General features: G+C 36.4%; 4 protein-coding genes across 8 annotated transcripts; 1 reads left to right on the top strand and 3 right to left on the bottom strand.

Annotated features, from left to right (window-relative positions):
• Positions 1 to 873: 873 nt before the first annotated feature.
• On the top strand, positions 874 to 3,014 carry LOC125221675 (auxin-induced protein AUX28-like). The gene is made up of 5 exons (XM_048123874.2): positions 874 to 1,180; positions 1,694 to 1,890; positions 1,975 to 2,110; positions 2,445 to 2,506; positions 2,721 to 3,014. Exons 1-5 carry the CDS (start codon positions 966 to 968, stop codon positions 2,756 to 2,758), a joined length of 648 nt encoding a protein of 215 aa, XP_047979831.1. The 5' UTR covers positions 874 to 965; the 3' UTR covers positions 2,759 to 3,014.
• Positions 3,015 to 3,289: 275 nt separating this feature from the next.
• Positions 3,290 to 8,221, bottom strand: LOC125221674 (P-loop containing nucleoside triphosphate hydrolases superfamily protein). The gene is made up of 11 exons (XM_048123873.2): positions 8,062 to 8,221; positions 7,680 to 7,804; positions 7,529 to 7,572; positions 6,978 to 7,055; positions 6,362 to 6,554; positions 5,201 to 5,231; positions 5,063 to 5,121; positions 4,722 to 4,795; positions 4,229 to 4,315; positions 3,669 to 3,759; positions 3,290 to 3,560 (listed from the first exon to the last, which is right to left on the bottom strand). The coding sequence occupies exons 1-11, from the start codon at positions 8,105 to 8,107 to the stop codon at positions 3,471 to 3,473; spliced, it is 918 nt and encodes a 305-aa protein (XP_047979830.1). The 5' UTR covers positions 8,108 to 8,221; the 3' UTR covers positions 3,290 to 3,470.
• Positions 8,222 to 8,750: 529 nt separating this feature from the next.
• On the bottom strand, positions 8,751 to 12,228 carry LOC125219673 (F-box/LRR-repeat protein 17-like). The gene is made up of 11 exons (XM_048121718.2): positions 11,624 to 12,228; positions 11,209 to 11,310; positions 10,481 to 10,625; positions 10,203 to 10,387; positions 10,016 to 10,120; positions 9,845 to 9,942; positions 9,544 to 9,764; positions 9,394 to 9,460; positions 9,208 to 9,293; positions 8,992 to 9,090; positions 8,751 to 8,910 (listed from the first exon to the last, which is right to left on the bottom strand). Exons 1-11 carry the CDS (start codon positions 12,169 to 12,171, stop codon positions 8,833 to 8,835), a joined length of 1,734 nt encoding a protein of 577 aa, XP_047977675.1. The 5' UTR covers positions 12,172 to 12,228; the 3' UTR covers positions 8,751 to 8,832.
• A 3,251-nt stretch (positions 12,229 to 15,479) lies between these two features.
• Positions 15,480 to 19,977, bottom strand: GR (glutathione reductase). 5 transcript variants are annotated; one of them, XR_007176504.2, is made up of 12 exons: positions 19,795 to 19,977; positions 19,175 to 19,425; positions 18,533 to 18,758; positions 18,154 to 18,432; positions 17,879 to 18,055; positions 17,589 to 17,642; positions 17,364 to 17,512; positions 17,123 to 17,186; positions 16,885 to 17,055; positions 16,667 to 16,801; positions 16,049 to 16,147; positions 15,480 to 15,756 (listed from the first exon to the last, which is right to left on the bottom strand). XR_007176504.2 is itself a non-coding variant. In XM_048124762.2 (12 exons), exons 1-11 carry the CDS (start codon positions 19,927 to 19,929, stop codon positions 16,106 to 16,108), a joined length of 1,683 nt encoding a protein of 560 aa, XP_047980719.1. In that variant the 5' UTR covers positions 19,930 to 19,977; the 3' UTR covers positions 15,480 to 15,756; positions 16,061 to 16,105. The 5 variants fall into 5 exon arrangements, 1 of the variants encoding a protein (XP_047980719.1); XR_007176505.2 differs by having other exon boundaries at positions 15,480 to 15,876; positions 16,054 to 16,147; XR_007176503.2 differs by having other exon boundaries at positions 16,054 to 16,147.
• Between the last annotated feature and the right edge of the window lie 198 nt (positions 19,978 to 20,175).

Genomic DNA, 20,175 nt, shown 5'->3' with positions numbered 1-20,175 from the left:
GAATAAATTAAAGAGTAAAAATTAAGAAGAAAATCATAAATTATTCCAAAAGCGTAGTTCAAGAAAAAGTGAGGCTTTGGATGCATCATTGGGAGACACACATACATTTTATAAATATGTGAATAAAGGATTCCTAATTGATAGTACTAATATTTTAACATAGGAAAATGAAATTAAAATTTCATTCCCCTACCTATTGAATTTTGATACTACAATTTTACTCAACTAAATAATGTTATTGCCTGAGTTTTAGTTTTAATTGATTAATGTAATTCTAAAAAACTTTATTTGATGATAAAATCCCCCTCCCCGAAATCATTTCAAGTCTACTTGGTTATACTAATTAAACAATTGCTTGGATACATATGCTTGCACATTGTTTTCATTTTGAACTTAATTTTCCTAGGTAATTGTTAACCATTGTCGTTTTAATTGATGCTTTGCTCAGACTCAGTTCGTATTAGATATTTAACAAGTATTGTTTAAAGTCGTTGCTGGTGTCGGAAGTTCAAGGTCATGCAACAATTTTTACTGGCAATAGAAGAACGAAAGTAAACTCCAATTACAAACAAGAACTTTCCGACTTTCAGGGGACAACAATGAGATCGGTCGAGATTCCAACTATCTATAGATGATTTCCATTGACAATGACAAGCACGTTAGCTTTATACTCCTAAATTAGAGAAAATTAATTTTGTAAAAATATTATAAAGTCAAAAAATCCTAACAATAATTATACAAATCAAGAAACAGTGCAATAAAAAGGTGTCTACAGAATTTCCAGCAGGATTGGGATATCCAGCTCATCCATGCGCCACGTGTCGACCCTTTTTCCATTAAACAGACAATTTCCGATTATATTTATACGCCTTTCTCTGCAAATATTCACTCTTTCTTCTCTCATCTTTCCATTATCACAAATTATCAATCACTCATCAATCTGTTTCCACTGGAATCGATCAACAATGGTGGATACCGTCACTATCACTACTCTCGACGTCGAGGAGACTGAGCTGCGCCTCGGATTGCCCGGCGCCGCCGACAAGAAGCGCGGTTTCGAGGAAACCGTCGATTTGAAGCTGAATCTCTCATCCAAGGATGCGCCTTCCGATCAGACTCATTTTCAGGGGGAAAATGTGACCGACGATGCTAAGACGAGCTCTGCTAAGCCTCCAGCTAAGTACGCCCCCCTCTCTCTCTAGCATTTTTTGAGTTTTTTAGGATGCGTTAATTAAAATGTAAATGCGTTTAGGTTAAGCTTTTTACGTCATGATCGAAAACTCGCTAGCTAGATATTTCGATTGCAGTGTGTGTGTTGATTCGAGTTTTTAGGCGGAATTTTACCAAAAATTTGGATTAATTGCAGCTGAGATTGGTTATGCTGAGTATGCCTCTCTCTCTCTAGCAATTTTTGAGTGTTTTAGGATGCGTTAATTAGAAGTTAAATGCGTTTAGGTTAAGCTTTTTTCACATTATGATCAAAACTTGCTAGCAAGAGATTCCGATTGCAGTTGATTCAAGTTTTTTAGCGGTATTTTACGAGAAATTTCGATTAATTGCAGTTGAGATTGGTTGTGAAAAACTAGCAAGAGATTTCGATTGAAGTGTGTGTTTTGGTTAAAGTTTTGTAGCGGAATTTCACTAGAAATTTTGATTAACTACTGCAGCTGAGATTGGTTGTAAATTGATGTAGGGCGCAGGTGGTGGGGTGGCCGCCGGTCCGGTCGTTCCGTAAAAACGTGATGGCGAGGAGCGCGGGGGAGGAGAGCGCCTTCGTGAAGGTGAGCATGGACGGGGCGCCCTACCTAAGGAAAGTTGATCTGAAGATGTACAAGACTTACCAAGAGCTGTCAGATGCATTGGGCAAAATGTTCAGTTCCTTCACTATCGGTAAAGGAAACTAATACTACTCCTACTATAAGTTTCCAAATATGAATTGTTCAAATGTTTTGTGGTGATTGGAAATGGAAATAGGTAAATGTGACACTCAAGGAATGTTGGACTTCATGAACGAGAGCAAGCTGATGGACCTTCTGAATAGCTCTGACTATGTGCCTACTTATGAAGACAAGGACGGGGACTGGATGCTCGTTGGAGACGTGCCGTGGGAGTAAGTCTGCTTCCATAACCATAGATATCAAACTGCTCATACGTATATTGTATGCCCGTTAAGCTTTGGTTTTGTATGAAATTAAGTACTAGGATGTTTTGGAGTTAGTTTGCTTCCATGACCATAGATATCAAACTACCCAGATATATTTATAGGATGTTTTGCCATAACCATATAGGTATCAAACTAATCAGACATATATGCTCATTAACTGTTGGTTTTGTATGAAATAATGGGATGGTTTGGAGTAAGTTTTGCTTCCATAACCATAGATTATCAAACTACTCATATATGTATACTCATTAAGCATTGGTTTTGTATATGAAATTAATAGGATGTTTGTTGGATCTTGCAAGCGCCTGCGCATAATGAAGGGCACTGAGGCAAAGGGACTCGGTTAGTAGCATCATATCTGTATTACTCCACTAGCTATTGCTACATGTGATTGAATGAAATGAAACATCTACACATGGTCACATTCCCTGCTATTCTTGAAACTGTTCACACACACACACACACACACAGAGGCACTGATGGTAGTAGGGGAAGATGTGTTTATGATTTGACGCACGGATTAACAATGAATGGGGTTGTGGGGTTTCGATTTCAGCGCCGCGTGCGATGGAGAAATGCAAGAGAAGAATCTGAGAGTGTTCAAATTCAAAACCAGAAGCTGCTTCTTGGATCTTAGCTGGCTGGACCAAACAGAGAAGATGGATGGAGCAGGATGCTGGATTGTGTCTGTACTATTGTTATATGCTTGGCTTTTTTTTAATCAAGTTAAAATCTTTCCACTTTTATTATATACAGTAGTATTATTGTTACTCTTGTGGTGAGACTTTGTTGTTCAGAATCTTTAGTTAATGCGCCTCAATAATACCATTTGACTTGTATATTAAACTAATTTCTGTGTGCTTCTTCTTTTCATCATTATTCATGTGAAGGAAAATTCTTTGCCAAAAAAGGTGCAAATTGGTCTCTTTGTGGGATGGGTACTATATTCTAATAAGGTAAGTAAGAAATAATAGTGTAAGGGAATAAATTTATATGGGTAGGGAGCAACGACATGTGCGGGTCTGTTACTCAAATTTTCTCTCTATTTAATAATGGTTCACATGGATTCACTAGGATGAATAATAAAAAAAGATCTCTAACAGGATATTTGTATAATACTACTAATAATAGTAATCTCTTTTTAATAAAAGGAACTGCATGTACAAAGTTAACCTAGCTGCAAAAAAAATAGCTTAACGAACTAGGCATGAAATCTTGAACAGTACTTACAGAAGCAACCCTCAGCCGTTATTGAAGAATGGAGCCGAGCTCGTGAATCGAGTCCTTTTATTGCAACGTGATTCGCCTAGGAGAAGTCGACTGATTTGATCAACAGGTCTGCTCTCTTCTTTGAATTCATTATTAGCTCTGCGTTAGGCCGATCATTGTAGTCAATCTGCACATTGAGATGGTGAAAACAAACTTTTACCTTAGTCAACCTGCATAGTTACTTGTAACGTTGATTACTGCAGAAATAAGGAAGAAAGTGGATTCGACATTTTACCCGCCATTTAGCAACATCGCGAGGCTTTCCTGTTGATATGTGTCTTTTCAAGACCCGTTGCATTGCCTTGTGAATGTCCACGTCAATGAACCTGCAAAGTAAAATATGATGTGCTTGTAATACGGTTGGGTTTGATTTACATCTGCATTAAATTTTGAAGTACAGCTGAGGCAACTAATGTATTGTGAGAGAAGTAAAGAAATTCCAACAAAGCACGGACTCACAGTTGGATTAGAACGTAAGGATGGTTCGACTGAAGAGCCAACACAAATTAGTACTACAATGTATCTCTCTGTCTGATTCTCAGCTAAGCAAAGCATGTAGGCCTCACGTTTAAATCAGAATGGATGTGGGGTATTAAGCAGACACTAACAGAATAATGTGGCAATAACAAGCATAACTAACATGAATGGCATTACTATGGAGGAGAAAGCTACGCCAAGTATTTAGAGCTACTAAAACTTAATGTTGGAAAAGATTCGAACATGTTTGTTCTACTCCCGGGGCTATACTCTATAGTTGAAAGTAAAATTAAAAAAATAACATGGGATGTGTATTACCACTTCTCGTCCAAGAGGGATGCAATGTCCCTCCACGCGCCCTCATCCAAAAGCAAATAATTACCTTCAACTATCACTACTTTGTGCCTGTAGAAAATGAAAAATTAAAATAAAATGATGATTAAGCTGATCCAGATAAGATGGCTATAACAAGCATCAACTAAAGATGCTTGTTATAGCCATATGATTAATTAAAAATCCAGCCTGAAAAAATTCCCCGTCAAGTTCTATTTTGTAAACAAAGATGATGCTTAGTTAAGCCACCAGATAAAGCATTAATCATATGCTAAAATTGTGAATCACGTACAACATTCAAACCGGCTAATTTCCATATGCACTATGTTTGTAATCGGTATGTAGATAAATGACACTTGCACCACGAGGGTGATTACTGCATGCACATATACAATATATACTGATCTGCACTCGAATAAGATTCACCATGACACTTCCTAAACACATTTTTACCATCCTGTACCAAATGTACACTTACTGAAGGCTCACGAAGATATCATCTTCAACAGGATCACCCACGCCATGGTCAAACGATGGGACACACACTGATCCCTGCAGTAGAAAACAAAGTTTAAAAGATTATAAAATTAACGACAAAGATACTAAAATTAGAATACAAAGAATTTAACGACAAAGTGCACACATTTAAAAGGGTCTAACTTATAATTAGAATACACTTATAATACAAAGAATTTAACGACAAAGACACTTATAATTACTTGGTTATCTCACAGAACAGAAGAGTAAAGTGCAAAAGTGTAAAATTAATTCATGTAGCAGTTAGTGCACGCATACTAATTCATGATAATCAAATTTCACCTCATTTCTCAGACTTGTGAGACATCTCAAGAGTCGGTCGGGGGCAAATGTCCAAGGAGCTGAATCACCATAAGAGAAAGATCAATATGTTTCATACATATAAGAACCAAAATCAAGTTACTACGGAAAATGACTCACCTCCTCTTCTTGCATGAGCTTCCTCTGGATCCTAATAAGCAAAGAACAAATTGTGAAGTAATCAGAGTAGGCACCAAATGGTAAAAGGGGACAATTTTTCAAGGATGAACACGCTAAAGAGAATATATAAAGCTAGATTGGGAACTAGTTAGGATAGAAAAATGCTTTAATGGCATTTCTTATTGATGTAATCGCATATTATCTAGCTGCAACTAGTAGTCTGATGCTCCTTGCACAACTGCGCATTAAGAATTATGTTATTGTGATCTTTTCAGATTCGTATGGGTTTAATTTAGCATAAATAAGATATAGCAATTCCTAGAGATCTAGCAAGGCTTCTGGAGAATATATAGTCATAGAAAAATCTAGAGAATATAAACATTGAATGATTAGACAAAAGTGTAGATTAAATATTGCAAATCTAAATACTCCATAAGATAATCTTTTAAGGTCATAAGCTCTTAGATCTTATTTCAAAACTAGGCCATTGAAGAGATGAGAACAAGTAAGACATTGGAGATTCTAAGGTATAAGGTGTTGGAATTACAAAGATCTTTTACTGACATAAAGACTAGAACTATATATCTAGAACACAACCTGGGTGACATAAATACTACTCCCTCCGTCCCACAAAAGATGTCACACTTTCCTTTTTAGTTTGTCCCACAATAGATGTCACATTTTCCTTTTTGGAAAAAGTTCCCTCTCACATAAATATAAAAATTATATTTCCTCTCTCCATTTAACACACAAAACAAAACCTCCTAAAATCACGTGCCGTCCCACAAGTGTGACATCTTTTGTGGGACGGAGGGAGTAGTACTTAGTACTTTCACATTTTTATATAAAGTAGGATTTTTATTTGGTAATTTTACTAAAACTCAAGGAAAGGGGATGCAATTCACCTAAATATGTGATGTTGGAACTCTTGTTTCTAACAGCTCACTCTTCCGAAAAAACCAAAATAAAACAAATTTGAAGGTTTATAATCCTAAAGCTTAAGAGTCCAGCCAAACAGTCTGATAGTTTCTCCCAGGGTTGGATATCACTGCCAACTTCTATGCAAACTAGCAGGATTCCTGAGCCAATCATGTAACTGTATAAGAATGTACTCCACAAGAAATTCAGCAGTTCGAGATGATAGGATTTATTATGTACTACCTTCATTGCATCCAGTTCACGACGATAAAGATGAAATCCATCCATGGGAAGAACAATTGCGACTTCAGGAGAATCTACTAGCTCATTAAAGAAAGAAGACCTTTGCACCCATAACTCATTGACACGATTAGCCACTTGAGATGCCAGAGTGCTCTTTCCAGCACCAGGAGGCCCACACAAACCAACAATATGCCTGCAGTTCATGTTTTAAAAAGATTACTAGAGTCTGAGTAGGTGATTGGTATTGTAGGAGTAGTTACAGAGAGTTAGGTGATAATTAATCTAATGGTCGCATCCAATCCAAAGAGAACTATTTATTGGACAGATGTGGCAGAAACTTGAGAGATATTTGCTATTTACTATACCGTTATACTGAGACCAGCAAAAAGCCATGCATTTTTTTTATGCTTCATTAAAAGAAAAACTTTATAATTTTATCCTGCTTTTGTTCAAACCAATTTCCTTACAACTGCAGCTGAGAAGCTTTTCTAGCATGTTGCATAAGGTGATAATTATAAAAGGCAAAGAAGAGGAGAAGGGGGTGGAGGGGGAATAACCAACTTGTGAAGAAAAACCTGAATGTTTAAGATCGAGAATTTGAGGGTCCAGAACTTACTTAAAATTGGGATTTGATTCAGCTGCTGCAACAGGAACAAGACGTTCTGCCAAGACATTGTATATTTCATCCATACTCCTGATAGAACTGAGTTAGTCTAAATATGAAACATAAAATAAACACAAAATACTCCAAAAGAGAGGACATTTCTAACAACTTGAGCTACAAAAAGCACATACTCATATAGTATCAAACATAGAACAGAAGAACTTTTTTACAGTAAGTGCGATTAAAAGTTTTGATCATCACAAAAGCTTTCGTTTAATTACATATTATATGCATCTCAGTTTTCTCAAGATACCAGCCACGGCACAAACAACTGAGTACTGAACTTAGCTTTCATTTTTATGACAAAACGGTGATACACATGATATATTAAGTCACAATGACATCCGTAAAAATGTGTCAAAAGAAACCATAAGGAGAATTCGAGTAATATCCCTAGTCACCAATCACACACTTCGACCCAAAGTATAAAAAATACTGAAGTAGAATGACGATTAAATATATATCAAATGAAATTAATCCACACTAACAAAGATAAAGCATACCCTGCCTCTACAGTCGGAATTTCCTTCAACTGACACTTTAAAACCTGAAACATTAAGATATGTGTTCAAGAAAAAAAAAGGAATAACAGCATCATCTACCAAAATTAATACTCCCTTCACTTCAAAGATAATAGATGAAGAATAGAATAACCTGTGAACGCAAATGATTTTGCTTCCCATTTGAAATTGCAGCCCGACGCAGCATAGGCGTCGACACTCTTGTTCTAGGAAAGAAATAGAGCTGATTATTCATAGACCATCTCTTCTGCGGCAGCTCTGGCATTTTTCGAGAAGTAAACAAACACAATTATTCCACTAGCTTAAAACGAAAAGACACAAAATAGAGGTATAATTAATAGCTTTATGCTATCTGCGATTCACAACCGAGTAACAGAGTTTTGGAATCGCTTGCAGAGATTGCAATTCACATCAAATTAGGGCAAAATTCCGTGAATCTAAGCGGAAAACGAGTATTTAATGAAATTCATCAACAGAGAGCAAAATGAAATCGTAAGAAATGATTGGAAGGGCACCTGAATGAATTGGTTTGCAGGTTGTAGAGAAGGATGAAAGCTCCATGATCAAAGTTGAGAATTCGGCGGCGATCGGCAGTTACGGTTAGCTCAACGAAATCGTTTCCAGCTTATAAATCTTCTTTCACTCTAAACTCATTTTTTCATATTTTGAGCTATCCACCTAAATTAATCCTTTTTTTAACTATTTTTTTTTAAATCTTTTTCTTTCTGATTTTACTAATTTTATAGTATTAAAATCTGTGAGAAATCCTAGGTGAGAGAATATAATTTTTTTCATTAGAATATTTCTCTAGTTCTACTTATAGAATTCTTGTGATTTGGATTAATTGATGAAGTTTCCCTTCATTCAAAAACAAATGTGGAAATGCATATATAAGCATAATTTTACTCTAATTTGTTATGAATTATGTATCCAATGTAACAAAATAATTCTGAAACCAAACTAAAACTATATTTCTTCATAATAAACCTCAAAAAACAATGTCTCCAGAACAATAAAGTTGGAAATTTTATTAATCAAACCTGAATCTCTACCAAATCACAAGTAGAGAGACGTATATTTAGTTGAGTGATAGTAATATTCAGCTTCTCTAACTACAAACAGGATAAATTTATTGAATGAGTACATGTTTTGAAGGCACTAACGCCTCTACTGAGTTTACAAACTACACATAATAATACTAATATTAGTAACAATAATAATAATAATAATAATTGAACAGTTTTCAGACTGACATACTAATATTCAACAAACAGATAGTAACATAATCATACAGACTCTCCATAAGCAATCACTGCACAATGGCGTTTCGTGGGCCGTCTTCCCTTCTCACCATCATCACATGGCTGCACAGACACGACTCACTTCGGTTACAAAGAAAAAACCATGAAACGTTTTGATCAAGAAAGAGAGTCCTAAGCTTTTACCTGAGGGCTGCAAAAATATGGAAGTCTAACTCTCTTCGAGCCATCTGGTAGGCGTTTCGACGAATACTGAGTTTCTACTGGTGAATAGTCGCTGTCCACCTGCAGAGCATCGAACGAGAGTTAGTGAGGTTTCTGCGTTGCTTTTGATGTCTACACAAAGTTGGACGAAACATCGATTGAAATTGTGAAGAAGCAAAGGTTGTAGGTTGTAACTACCTGAGTCTCAATGGTTTTGATTAGCATGTTTTCACAATCCATTGCATACACACTATTTAGATTAGTGCATTGAAGGAGCAGCCTCTCTGGTGTAAATGCGATAGCAGTATCAGTTTCGAGTTCAAAGGAAACAATTGGTTCGATATACAGAAATGTAGCTTCCTCTAGTATATTCAAAGAAAATACCTGGATGCAAGTTTGTGCAAGAGTTGAGGTTCAGTTCATACAGATTAGGGCAATTTAGATACAATGCCTGCATTGGAAATTCTTGTGATCAGATTGTGAAGCAGGAACGAATAAGTTAACTAGAAACTTAGACTCCAATGCTAAACTTACATCCAAACCAGAACAGCCCCATAAGCTTAGTTTCTTCAACCGGTTATGCTTGATTATTAACTTTTGGTATGTTAGGTGCATTTTGCTATTGGGTGTTTTCTGCAACTCGGTGTCATCATCCTCTTCATCGGTGGATTTTTCACAATCCGGATCACATATGGTCATTCCACAGTCCATAAGTTCCAGACAAGGGAGCTGAGCAGCAGCAAATTGAATGCCACCTACAGAAATTGAAGGCATAAAAATGAGTTCCAACAAAAAGGATTGGTTAAGTCGCGTGGATCCAGGAAATGGTCATTACTCGAAGTGATGTTGGGGCAAAGAGCAAGAAGTAGCTTTGATAATGTTTCAGGGAAGACATTGCAGATCATCCCGAGACCACTGTCACTGATGCTAGACCTGTGATGAAGTATTTCATATAAGCATATTTCAGATATAAAATTGTTAGTATCATTTTGGGGCTAAAACATACCCACTAAGATCAAGCAATTCCAACTTTGTGAAACTTGCAGCAATAGCTGCTACCGATGCATCAGTTATTCCCGATCCAAGAACAAGAGAAAGCATCCGCAGTCCCCTGAAACGGAAGCAGATATAAGATTATAGGAAGGCTCAAAACATAAACTGTTGATGAAGTGAAACAAAGTTCCACCACTAACCTCAAACTGGCAGATGATAGAGCCAGAATGGCATCATGTGAAAGCAAAACAGAAGCAATGTGGATGTTCTGAAGCTTTGGACAGCTTCTTCCAAGACCATCCATAACAGAGGTGAGATCAGTGGAGTCGGACTCTAGGCGCGAAAATTCCAAAGAAATCTCTTTCAAACTGGGGCAGTTAAAAACCTGTCCACGACAATGCGCAGGTAAGTCATTGTAAAATAAAACAACGATACTAGTTAACATGATAAAAGAACTGATGCTGGACACACAAATTACCATCTTTGAGAGTGAATGAAGATCGGAGAGCCAGAGGGTAGACAGACTGGTTGAAGAGAAAACAAAACCACCCAGGTTTGAGCAGCCTTCCATCTTGAGACTGGTTAGACACTTCTTGTCGGATATGAAACGAGCCAAATCATCCCTGGTAATTAGTCCAACACAAGAACAATCAAATAAGATAATATGACTATCTGGAGAAACATTAGGACATCTGTATCAAGAAGAAAATGTTTTCCTGGATAATAATACTCGAATTAGGAAGGAACAATTTCTATTCTAGAGTATGGAATTCAGTAAAGAGTTTCAAAATGATCTTTAGGACACAGGCTAACGCCTTAATATTACTCAAGACATGACTTCGAATGAAATTCAAATAGTCCTAACTCCTAAGATCAACATATTCACAACTATGGACATTAAAAAACTGAAATCATTCTTCAACAGGTGCATAGAATAGATCATATTCACTCCCAAAGGATACAAAAACTTACAACCTACATCTTACATAAAAACAAGCATATATCTTCAGTCCTATTTGATGTATGCAGAGAATAGATCGGCCAGTTAATGTTTAACTTCAATAAGCTTTTACAAATACCGAATCAGTAACAGAACCCCTAATTACATGACTAGAAAGCATCTATACACCCACATAATCACACATTCTACACTACTAATTCACAAAAAAAACATGTAGATCAGCATCAAAGACTTAGAATCAATACCCAGAGATCCGGTTGATGCAGGAATCAGACGTTGAGATCTCCAAAGACTGCAAATTAGGGCACGAAAACGCAATGCAGGCCAGCATCGTTGCATCAACATCACTGGAAAACCAAATGCAGAAACACATAATCAGATCAAAGTAAACCAAACCTTATTGCCAATCCGTGATCCCATCAATAAACAATAACAATTCTAATCTCTACACTTAGTCCTAATTGTTCAACAAATTGCACCTGCAATTACTTTTACCATTTTACATCTGATGCTAATTCAATTTTCCACTTAATCAGGTTTCTTAATCACTGATCTCTGTTTTCCTGTTTAATTGACTAAAATTTGTATGAAACAGATAGTTTTAATCCCGATCCCCTTCACAAAACCTTAGATCCATCACAGCTTTCCCTAAACCCTTACCTTTCAATTGCAATTGATAGTTTCAACAGTCCAGGGCATTTCTGCAACACGGATCCAACAAATCCAATCTGCGCCTTCGCCGGGACCCTAAGCCGGAGCTCCTCCGCCGCCCGCCAAAGCCTCCTCGTCGTCTCCCTCCACCCCCTACACACTCTCGCCGCCGACAGCATCCCCACGGGAGGCAATCTCCTCAAAACCTCCCACAAACAGCTCGCCGGAAGCCCGCCCGACCCGTCCAGATCCAGATCCGGATACTCATCAATCTCCTCCCGATCCTCCTCTTCCATCTCCAAATCATCCGCCAATTCCGCCGCAAATTTAACATCATCGGATGAGAGAGCTCTCATCCGCATCGGAGGCGTCGCCGGAGCCACGGCGGCGGGAGCTGGAGTGGATGCATCGTCGGATTCGGCGCCGAAGGGACAGTTGTGGCCTTTTTTGGGGAGGCCGCAGCGGCCGCAGTTGTAGCTCCCCCGCTTCTTGCCGCGCTTGATGAGGAAGGCGGCGTCGGAGATCGGGGTGGCGGGGTGCGGTTGATGCCCCTGCATTGATTGTGGAGTGATGAAGAAAGCTAGGGGGCGGAGAGGGGGAAGAAATAGGGAGGGAGAGGGGGCGCGGGAGAAGTGATGGAAATGGCGCCTGTGTTTTAATTTTTTTGGAAGAGAGGAGCGCCTTCGCACGTGCCGATTTTTGACTTTTAAATTTCCTTTTTTTTTTTAATCTTTCTTTTTGGTCGACGGTTTTTCTTTTGTCGGAAATGATACTAATGAATGTAGGATTTCAGATTTCTACTTATTTACATGAAAAATAAATGTATACACATATTTTCTATTGAGGGAACTTCTTTTTTGTCCACGAACTTTGCCAAAGTATCATTTTAGATCCGTGAACTTTGAAAATATCATTTGAGGTACATTAACTATGTGATAATATCATTTGAAGTACTCTTTTACTATTTCCAAGTTTTTCTAGACGAAAATACCCTCAATACCTTAAAGGGTATATATTTTTAATAAACTTATCATATACTCATATTTTTTATAAATATCTTTACAATATATTTTTGACGATTTTTCTAAATATAATTTGACCTTCAATATCATCACTTAATTTTATGACATGCAAGTTAAATTGCTTCTTCAATTATTTATATTAAAGAATTTTAAAATTGAATATAGAACTTCTTTAATAATAAAAAAAATTGAATAAAGATTATTTCTTGCATGTCACAAAATTAAGTGATAATATTGAAGGTCAAATTATATTTAGAAAATTCATCAAAAATATATAGTAAAAATATTCATAAAAAATATGAGTATATCATAAGTTTATTAAAAATATATACTCTTAAAAATATTGAGGGTATTTTCGTCCAAAAAAACTTGAAAATAGTAAAAAAGTACTTAAAATGATATTACTCCATAGTTGATGGACCTTAAATGATATTTTCAAAGTTCACGAACCTAAAATGATACTTTGACAAAGTTCGTGGACCAAAAATGATGTTTCCTCTTTTCTATTTTAATGCAAATTCGATTTTGTTAGCGGCTATTGAGCTCTGAGCATATGAAGCACGGAGTAGTTATTGTACCAATAGGAGTGAGTTAATACAAAACTATGTGAAACGTATAGTTATTGTATTCACATTCAAGGTGACGTTAATATGAAAAAATGAATTTTCTAATCCTTGTGGAATCTAAACGCTAGCATTTGAAGTATGGAGTAGTATATTAATAAGAGTCAGTTAATGCAAAAACTATGTTAAACGTATAGTTATTGCATCCACGTAAAAAGTAATGTTAATAGTATGAAAAATATGAAATTTCCACTGCTTATGGAATCGAAACTCAAGTGCTATCTTCAACTCGCGAAGATAAATTAACCGTAGATTTTTACGATCGAATAATTAAATATAGTTATTCATTCTTATTTCAAATACAGATTCTCCTGTCCTATGTACATCTTCCATGTTCCAAAAGAGAATATGTTTGTGATTTGTGAACATATTCATTTTTTGGGGTCGGGAATTGGCTCATTTGAGCTTGAACCGAACATGTTCACAAGCCTACGTAGCCATATATACACTATAGAGCTTGAGGCTTAACTCGAGTATTTTATCGAGCTCGACTCCAAAATCGAACTTAACTTGTTTACAAAGCAAACAAATTTCGAAAAAATCTTGCTTGAGTTTAACTTTTAATTTTGATACATTTAAAACTTATATTTGCAACAACATGATAAATTTTCTCACACCTCACATATTAATTATTATAAATAATTAATGATACTCATAATATGGTGGTTTCTATTTTTATTTTCCTTTTTTAAAGTGTGGTGGTTTGTATTTATGTGAATATGCCATTGATGATTATACTGACACTTAAAATTTATTGGACCACCTCTTTATGATATCGAGTTGGTAAAGCTAATTAACACTAGTGCTTATAAACGCAAAAGTGAAAAAGAAAATGAGAGAGAGGGAGGAAAGTGGCCTTATTAATTAAATATTTTGAAGATGCCTGAAATCAATCTGAGTCGAGTTTAGTATTTGTATTTTCATTTTATCTGTTTTGATTAAAATTTCAATTTGAGAATATATATCGTATATGTACATTCGACATTTATTATTATGTTTCTTTACAAAGTTGAATAAACTAGTGTATGTATAAGTAGTAAATGACATGGACGGACCTAGCGTAGGCCAAGCCGCCGCTCCAGCGGGGGCTTGGCCGGCACTGGACCAGTATCCACCGTGGATGCCCATGAAGTGTGCGATTGTTTATGAGAGAATCGTTTGTCTATGAGATGGACTTAAAAGATGAAGAAGAAGGGATACGGAGAGGTTTTTTATGGGAAATGTGAAAGCTTACATAAAGTAGTTAAAGATGTCAAATCGCATATAAGCAGCTAGCTCCTATTTCCTTCGTCCGCGAACAAGAATCTCATTTCTTTTCGGCACGAATTTTCAGAAATGTTAAGAAAGTGAGTGGAAAGTTAGTGGAATATGAGTCTCACTTGTATATATTAATTTTAAATGATATGTGAGTGGAATGAGTGGGTGGAATATGAGGCATTTTTATCATTTATGGTAATTATATTATCGGGACTCCTATTTGCGGATGGACCAAAATGGAAAAATGAAACTTCTATTCGCGGACAGAGAGGAGTACTAACTAGTTACCCCATTTTATTTATCAATCCAATTTATTAAATATAGATATATAAATACTTCTTTTCCCCCTTGAATTTAATATCAATTATTTAGGTATAATAAATTAAGGCTGAATATTTTATTTATTTTAGGATTGTGTTTTTTTTTAAATTACTATAGTGATTTGTGATTTTTTTTATTAATTCTAGTTTTTGAATAGAAAGTTAGAAATGTAGGTAGTAACTTGTGATTTATAATTGTAAATAATTTTAAAATGGAGATTTTAGTTTTTGTTCATTATCTAGCCTCTAATAAAAATTATAAAGACATTATTTATAAAAATGGATTATTATTATTATTGTTGTTATTATTATTATAAATTTTAGCACCGGCTTCTTAATATTTCTGGTTCCTTCAGTTTCCTCATTGTTTACTAAAAAAGATTTTATAATAATGAAAACAGGTGAGAATGAAACAGTTAAACTAATTATTTAAATAATGAACTACAAATCTCGAAAAGAATTACATAAGCCGATAAGATAATCATTCGTAAAATATATTCACAATTTCTAAGAGTAGATGATATAATTAATTTGGAATATTAGTTACTCCATTTGATTTGATAGTTGGAATTCCTCCATCCAGATGATTTCATTTCTTCAATAATATTAATAAAATATATCATAGGTGCTTAATATAAACGGATTACGGAAGCAAAGTTGATTTTTGGCATCGAAAAGTCTCAAACTCTTATAATAAGATTCTATCAAACAAACCCATAAATATTAAATAAACATACTAAACAAAACCAATGAGAAATCGCATCTATGCAAGAAGGTGAACAGAAGAAACACATTTTTTTACAGCCGCTTTTGCTTCGTCTCTTTCATCAACTGCATATGCAATATACTCATTCTAGCTTTGCACAGCTGTCCGGAGAAGGGCAACGACTGAGGTCACTCGACTGGCCCGGTGTGGATTACTGCCAACACGAAATCGTAGACAAGTTAAAATCTCAAGCAGCTAATAATCTCTGAAAGTGAGACTCGAGGATGGCAATGGCCCGGATCTTGCTAGGTCCAGATTCATCGCCTCATCGGGCCTAGAAAAATGAGACCCGGGTTTAGAGCCACTGATCTGGATTCAGATACATAATTTTTCTTAAATTATAATAACACAGCAGTAAGAAAAGACATAAGATCAACATAATAAAAGCAGCAGAAGAGAGAATGATGCAAGTTTAGAGGGAATGGCTATTTATGGTGATTACATGCCTTACCCCATACATGTATATCCTTCGATGCAGCAGTTTTTCGTTGCATAAACTCGAATTAAACACCAGCAACAGCTTTGGCATCAGAATCTGATTTTCCCTGAAATGATGTGAAAGATACAACAATAAGAAGATTAAATACGATTCAAATGGAAATACTAAGAAGCAACGTCTGGAGTTGGAGGTTTTAAGTTCTATTGACTCGAGTTATAAAAGAAAAACGGGATTTTGCGCAGGAAACAGTTCAAGGTCATGCAGCCTCGATGTAGTTAAAATAATAAGCCATTCGCATATCTGTCCCTCTCATAAATTAATACATCATCTTACCCCTATAGACGGTTTATGAATTCATGATTGATCTCTTGATCTTTTATAGCAAATTCAACCCTTCGAAATAAACTTCAGAAATACATTAGAAACATCAGTTTCAAACAAACCAATTTATTTATAGACCTAGGTGAGTTTAGGTTAAGGGAAAATGGTTCCTAATTCACTGATACAAGTCAGTGCAAGTAATTGTATTCTCAATTACAGAATAGGAAGAGAACTTCTAATGGCATGGGTTGGACTTTCCAGAGAGCCTAAAACTTACGATAGAAAAATGCAGAATTGGCATTACCTCAGATGGAGCACTTCTGATCTTCCGCGTAGGTGTTCTCATGGTGACAAATTCCTCTGCTGCAGTTGGGTGGATACCAATTGTTGCATCAAAATCAGCCTTAGTCAACCCAGCTTTCACAGCAACAGAAAATCCCTGGAATCAGAATTTAAATATGAGACCATCAAGTAAAAAGAGATATTTGACAGTACAAAATTAAACTAGGCAGAGGAGGCAACCTGGACAATTTCTGCTGATTCTTCACCACACATATGCAGACCGATGACTTTGTTAGTTTTCGCACATACAATAAGTTTCATGAAGACCCGATCCGGCAGGCCAGAAAGGGTGGCCTTTAGAGGCCTGAAATTTGATGTATAAATATCAATATCACCATATTCCTTCACTGCCTGCAAAATATTTGACATCAGAGATGGAAATCCATCAAATTACAGCTATACATGCTATCATTCTCACCTGATCTTCAGTAAGACCAACTTGCCCGATAGGAGGCTGAGAAAAGACCGCGCATGGCACAGCACTGCATAAGACAAAATGTGTTCAGGTGGATAACTGGTAGAGCTTACCATAGGGTGAATCATTGTGGTTCCTTAAATCTCAATAAACAATTAATTGATATATTCAAGCAATTTATATGGCTTAATCTATTACTAACATTTCTAATCTACCAAAGATTTCACCATATTAGAAATCGCACCTGTGATCAGGTTTTGTGGGTTCATTTGCAAATAGAGTTTTTGCTAGTGCTCCTCCTTCCATTAAGGCAACTGGGGTCAAATTTATTCTGTCAGTAACATCTCCTACCGCCCAAATTGATGGAACAGAAGTTCGAGAGAATTCATCAACCTGAATAAATCAAAAACGAGAAGCTGCATTACTATTCACTTGACAATATACAGAGAGAAAGCTTAGATGACAATACCTCTATAGCTCCATTTTTTGACAAATTCACTCCGACAGCTTCTAAACCTAAATTCTGTTGGGGAAGCCAAAAACCAATTAAGATCTGTTATTTCTATGTCGTGTACTAATGAAGCCGTGCGGATAATAACAGATCCAACATATCAACAAATATGATCCAGTCTTTTATCGGCCTTTCAATCATAACAAAGGCTCTGTATTGAACACAAGCATGTGTACTATAAAAGAACTATTAACAAGTACATTAAAAAATTGATGATCATGCAATCTCACAACATAGGAAATATTAACCTTCGTATTTGGTTTTCGTCCTGTTGCAAACATGACATGAGTAAACCCATCAACTGTTCCTTGGTTTGTTTTCACAGACAGTAACCCATCTGATGACTTAACTATAGCTTGAGGTGTCTCCTCAGAGTGGATATTAATACCCCTTAATGACATTTGTTCGCCAAGAAAGTCTCTGACCTGCAGAACAAGAGAAGGAATTTTTAACATAAGCACAGGACATATTGGATGAAGCATTTTTTACAGGGGTATGATGAACTCGTCATGGAAAAAACAACCTCTTCATCAAATCCTCTCAACAACTTTTTCTGTCTTATGAATACATGGACATCGCTCTTAAATCCATTGAAGATACCAGCAAACTCAACTGCGATATAACCACCCCCAACTATAGCAATTTTCTTAGGCTTTGAAGGTAAATCAAGGGCAGCATCAGAATCTATTGCATATTCACTTCCAGGAATATCAGGAATGAATGGGCGCCCTCCAACTGCAATAAGAATGTTCTTTGCTGAATAGAGTTTTCCATCTACGTCCACTGTATGTGGATCCACAATCTGCAAAGGAAGTTACAAATGACCATAGAACAATCAAGAGACTCAAGAACGCCGAATAAAACTGATTGCCAACACGCTACTGTTGTAGGATATCACCAACCTTGCCACGTCCTTCGAGTAGCATGACTCCAGAATTTTTCAATATGTTTTTGTAAATCCCGACAAGGCGCTGAAGTTCAGCATTCTTATTTGCAATCAAGGTGCTCCAATCATGTTTAGGTTCTGCCTCATAACTCCATCCAAATCCACCACTCTCTTCAAATTCATGAGAAAATTTGGATGCATATACAAGGAGTTTCTTAGGAACACATCCACGGAGCACGCACCTTCACAAGGTTTACCAGAGGCTGAAGTCAATTTAAAGTGCTTCCAAAGTAAAAGCACTAACTTGAAATAAAGATCTCCTCAAGTTTAATTCTACTAAAAGAGAACATGATAAAAGAAACTTGTTTCAGCTAGACTTAAAAGTAAAAAGGATATTCATTGGCCCTTCAAAGAGATTAAAACGACTCATGTAAAACTTTAGACTCGAGAAGCTTGATAGCTCACTGATATCTAACTTAAACTGCAGTAAGCTCCACACTTCAATATTCATAATTAACTGCAGCAGTCCCAGATGTTGGAACCATATTCATGTGAAAGTCAAATATAACTATACAGAACGACAAACATAACAATCGTGACAAAATATTCTGTATATACATTATAAATATTAGAAAAAGAACGAGAGGAAAATATTTACGTGCCACCAACGCCTCCAGCAGAGTCGGATGATATGGTAGCAAACGGCAGCTCGCAAACCGCAACTTTAGCTCCAAAATTGGCTGCGAAGCGAGAGGCTCTAACACCTCCGCTGCCAGCACCGATAGTGAAGAGGTCGAAGTCGTATGGTGCAGATGGCTCAGAGCCATTGGTGGACTCTGCCCGGACCGCAGTGGTAAAGCGGCGGCTCCGGTGTGCACAAGGGAAGGAAGGTACAACGCTTAGCATCAGCTGATCAATATGTACCCACAGTTTGGTAGAAACCTCATGTCAGCTATTTCCATTAATTCCAAAATCATTTCCACGACTTTGGTATAATTTACAAATTTGGCAGCTGACACAATGTATATACATTGGTCAGCCTAATCCATCAAACTCTCAATTCTAGCTATAATAGAACAATTTGACTATTCATATACATTTCCCCTTCGATTCAAGGGCAGCAATTGAGAAAAACTTGTAACATCAACACAGCATAATACGAAAGATGAGGAAACGAATTTCAGATTCCACAGCTCAGTCCTCCAATTAAACGTAAATTTCCAATCAAATTCAAATAGAAGACGAAAACAGCATAATACATCCGAGTTTTTGCATTACCTTTTTGCCAGAATCGTGGACGAAGAAGAGGCGTTTTTTCTGCGAGAGCAACCTGCCGTTTCTGAAGCAGAGATTGAGGCTTTGAGGCGTGGAGACGGCGTTACCCGCCGATGCCATGACTCTCGTCGCCGCCATTTCTTTGTGCTGAGTTGAGTGACTCAAATCGAGTTTCGTCTTTTAACCACAAACTTTTTCTGCCTTCTATTAAATAAAATTGTTTTTTGGGATTACTTTCAACACATAACTATATTTCTAAATTGGCTGATTATTTGATTATTATATTCGATATTGCATATTAGCATACATAGTTTGTTTACTTCGGTAACAAATCATTGAATTCTTTTTTAATAGTTTCGCGAAAAAATTCACTAAGGCCTTCAG

The sequence above is a fragment of the Salvia hispanica genome, chromosome 1 (assembly GCF_029641045.1).
Source record: "Salvia hispanica isolate PSC_SH4W2 chromosome 1, Shi_PSC_v1, whole genome shotgun sequence".
Lineage (NCBI taxonomy): Eukaryota > Viridiplantae > Streptophyta > Magnoliopsida > Lamiales > Lamiaceae > Salvia > Salvia hispanica.
The sequence above is the reverse complement of the archived record's forward strand: the minus strand, read 5'-3'. Positions and strand labels throughout refer to the sequence as shown.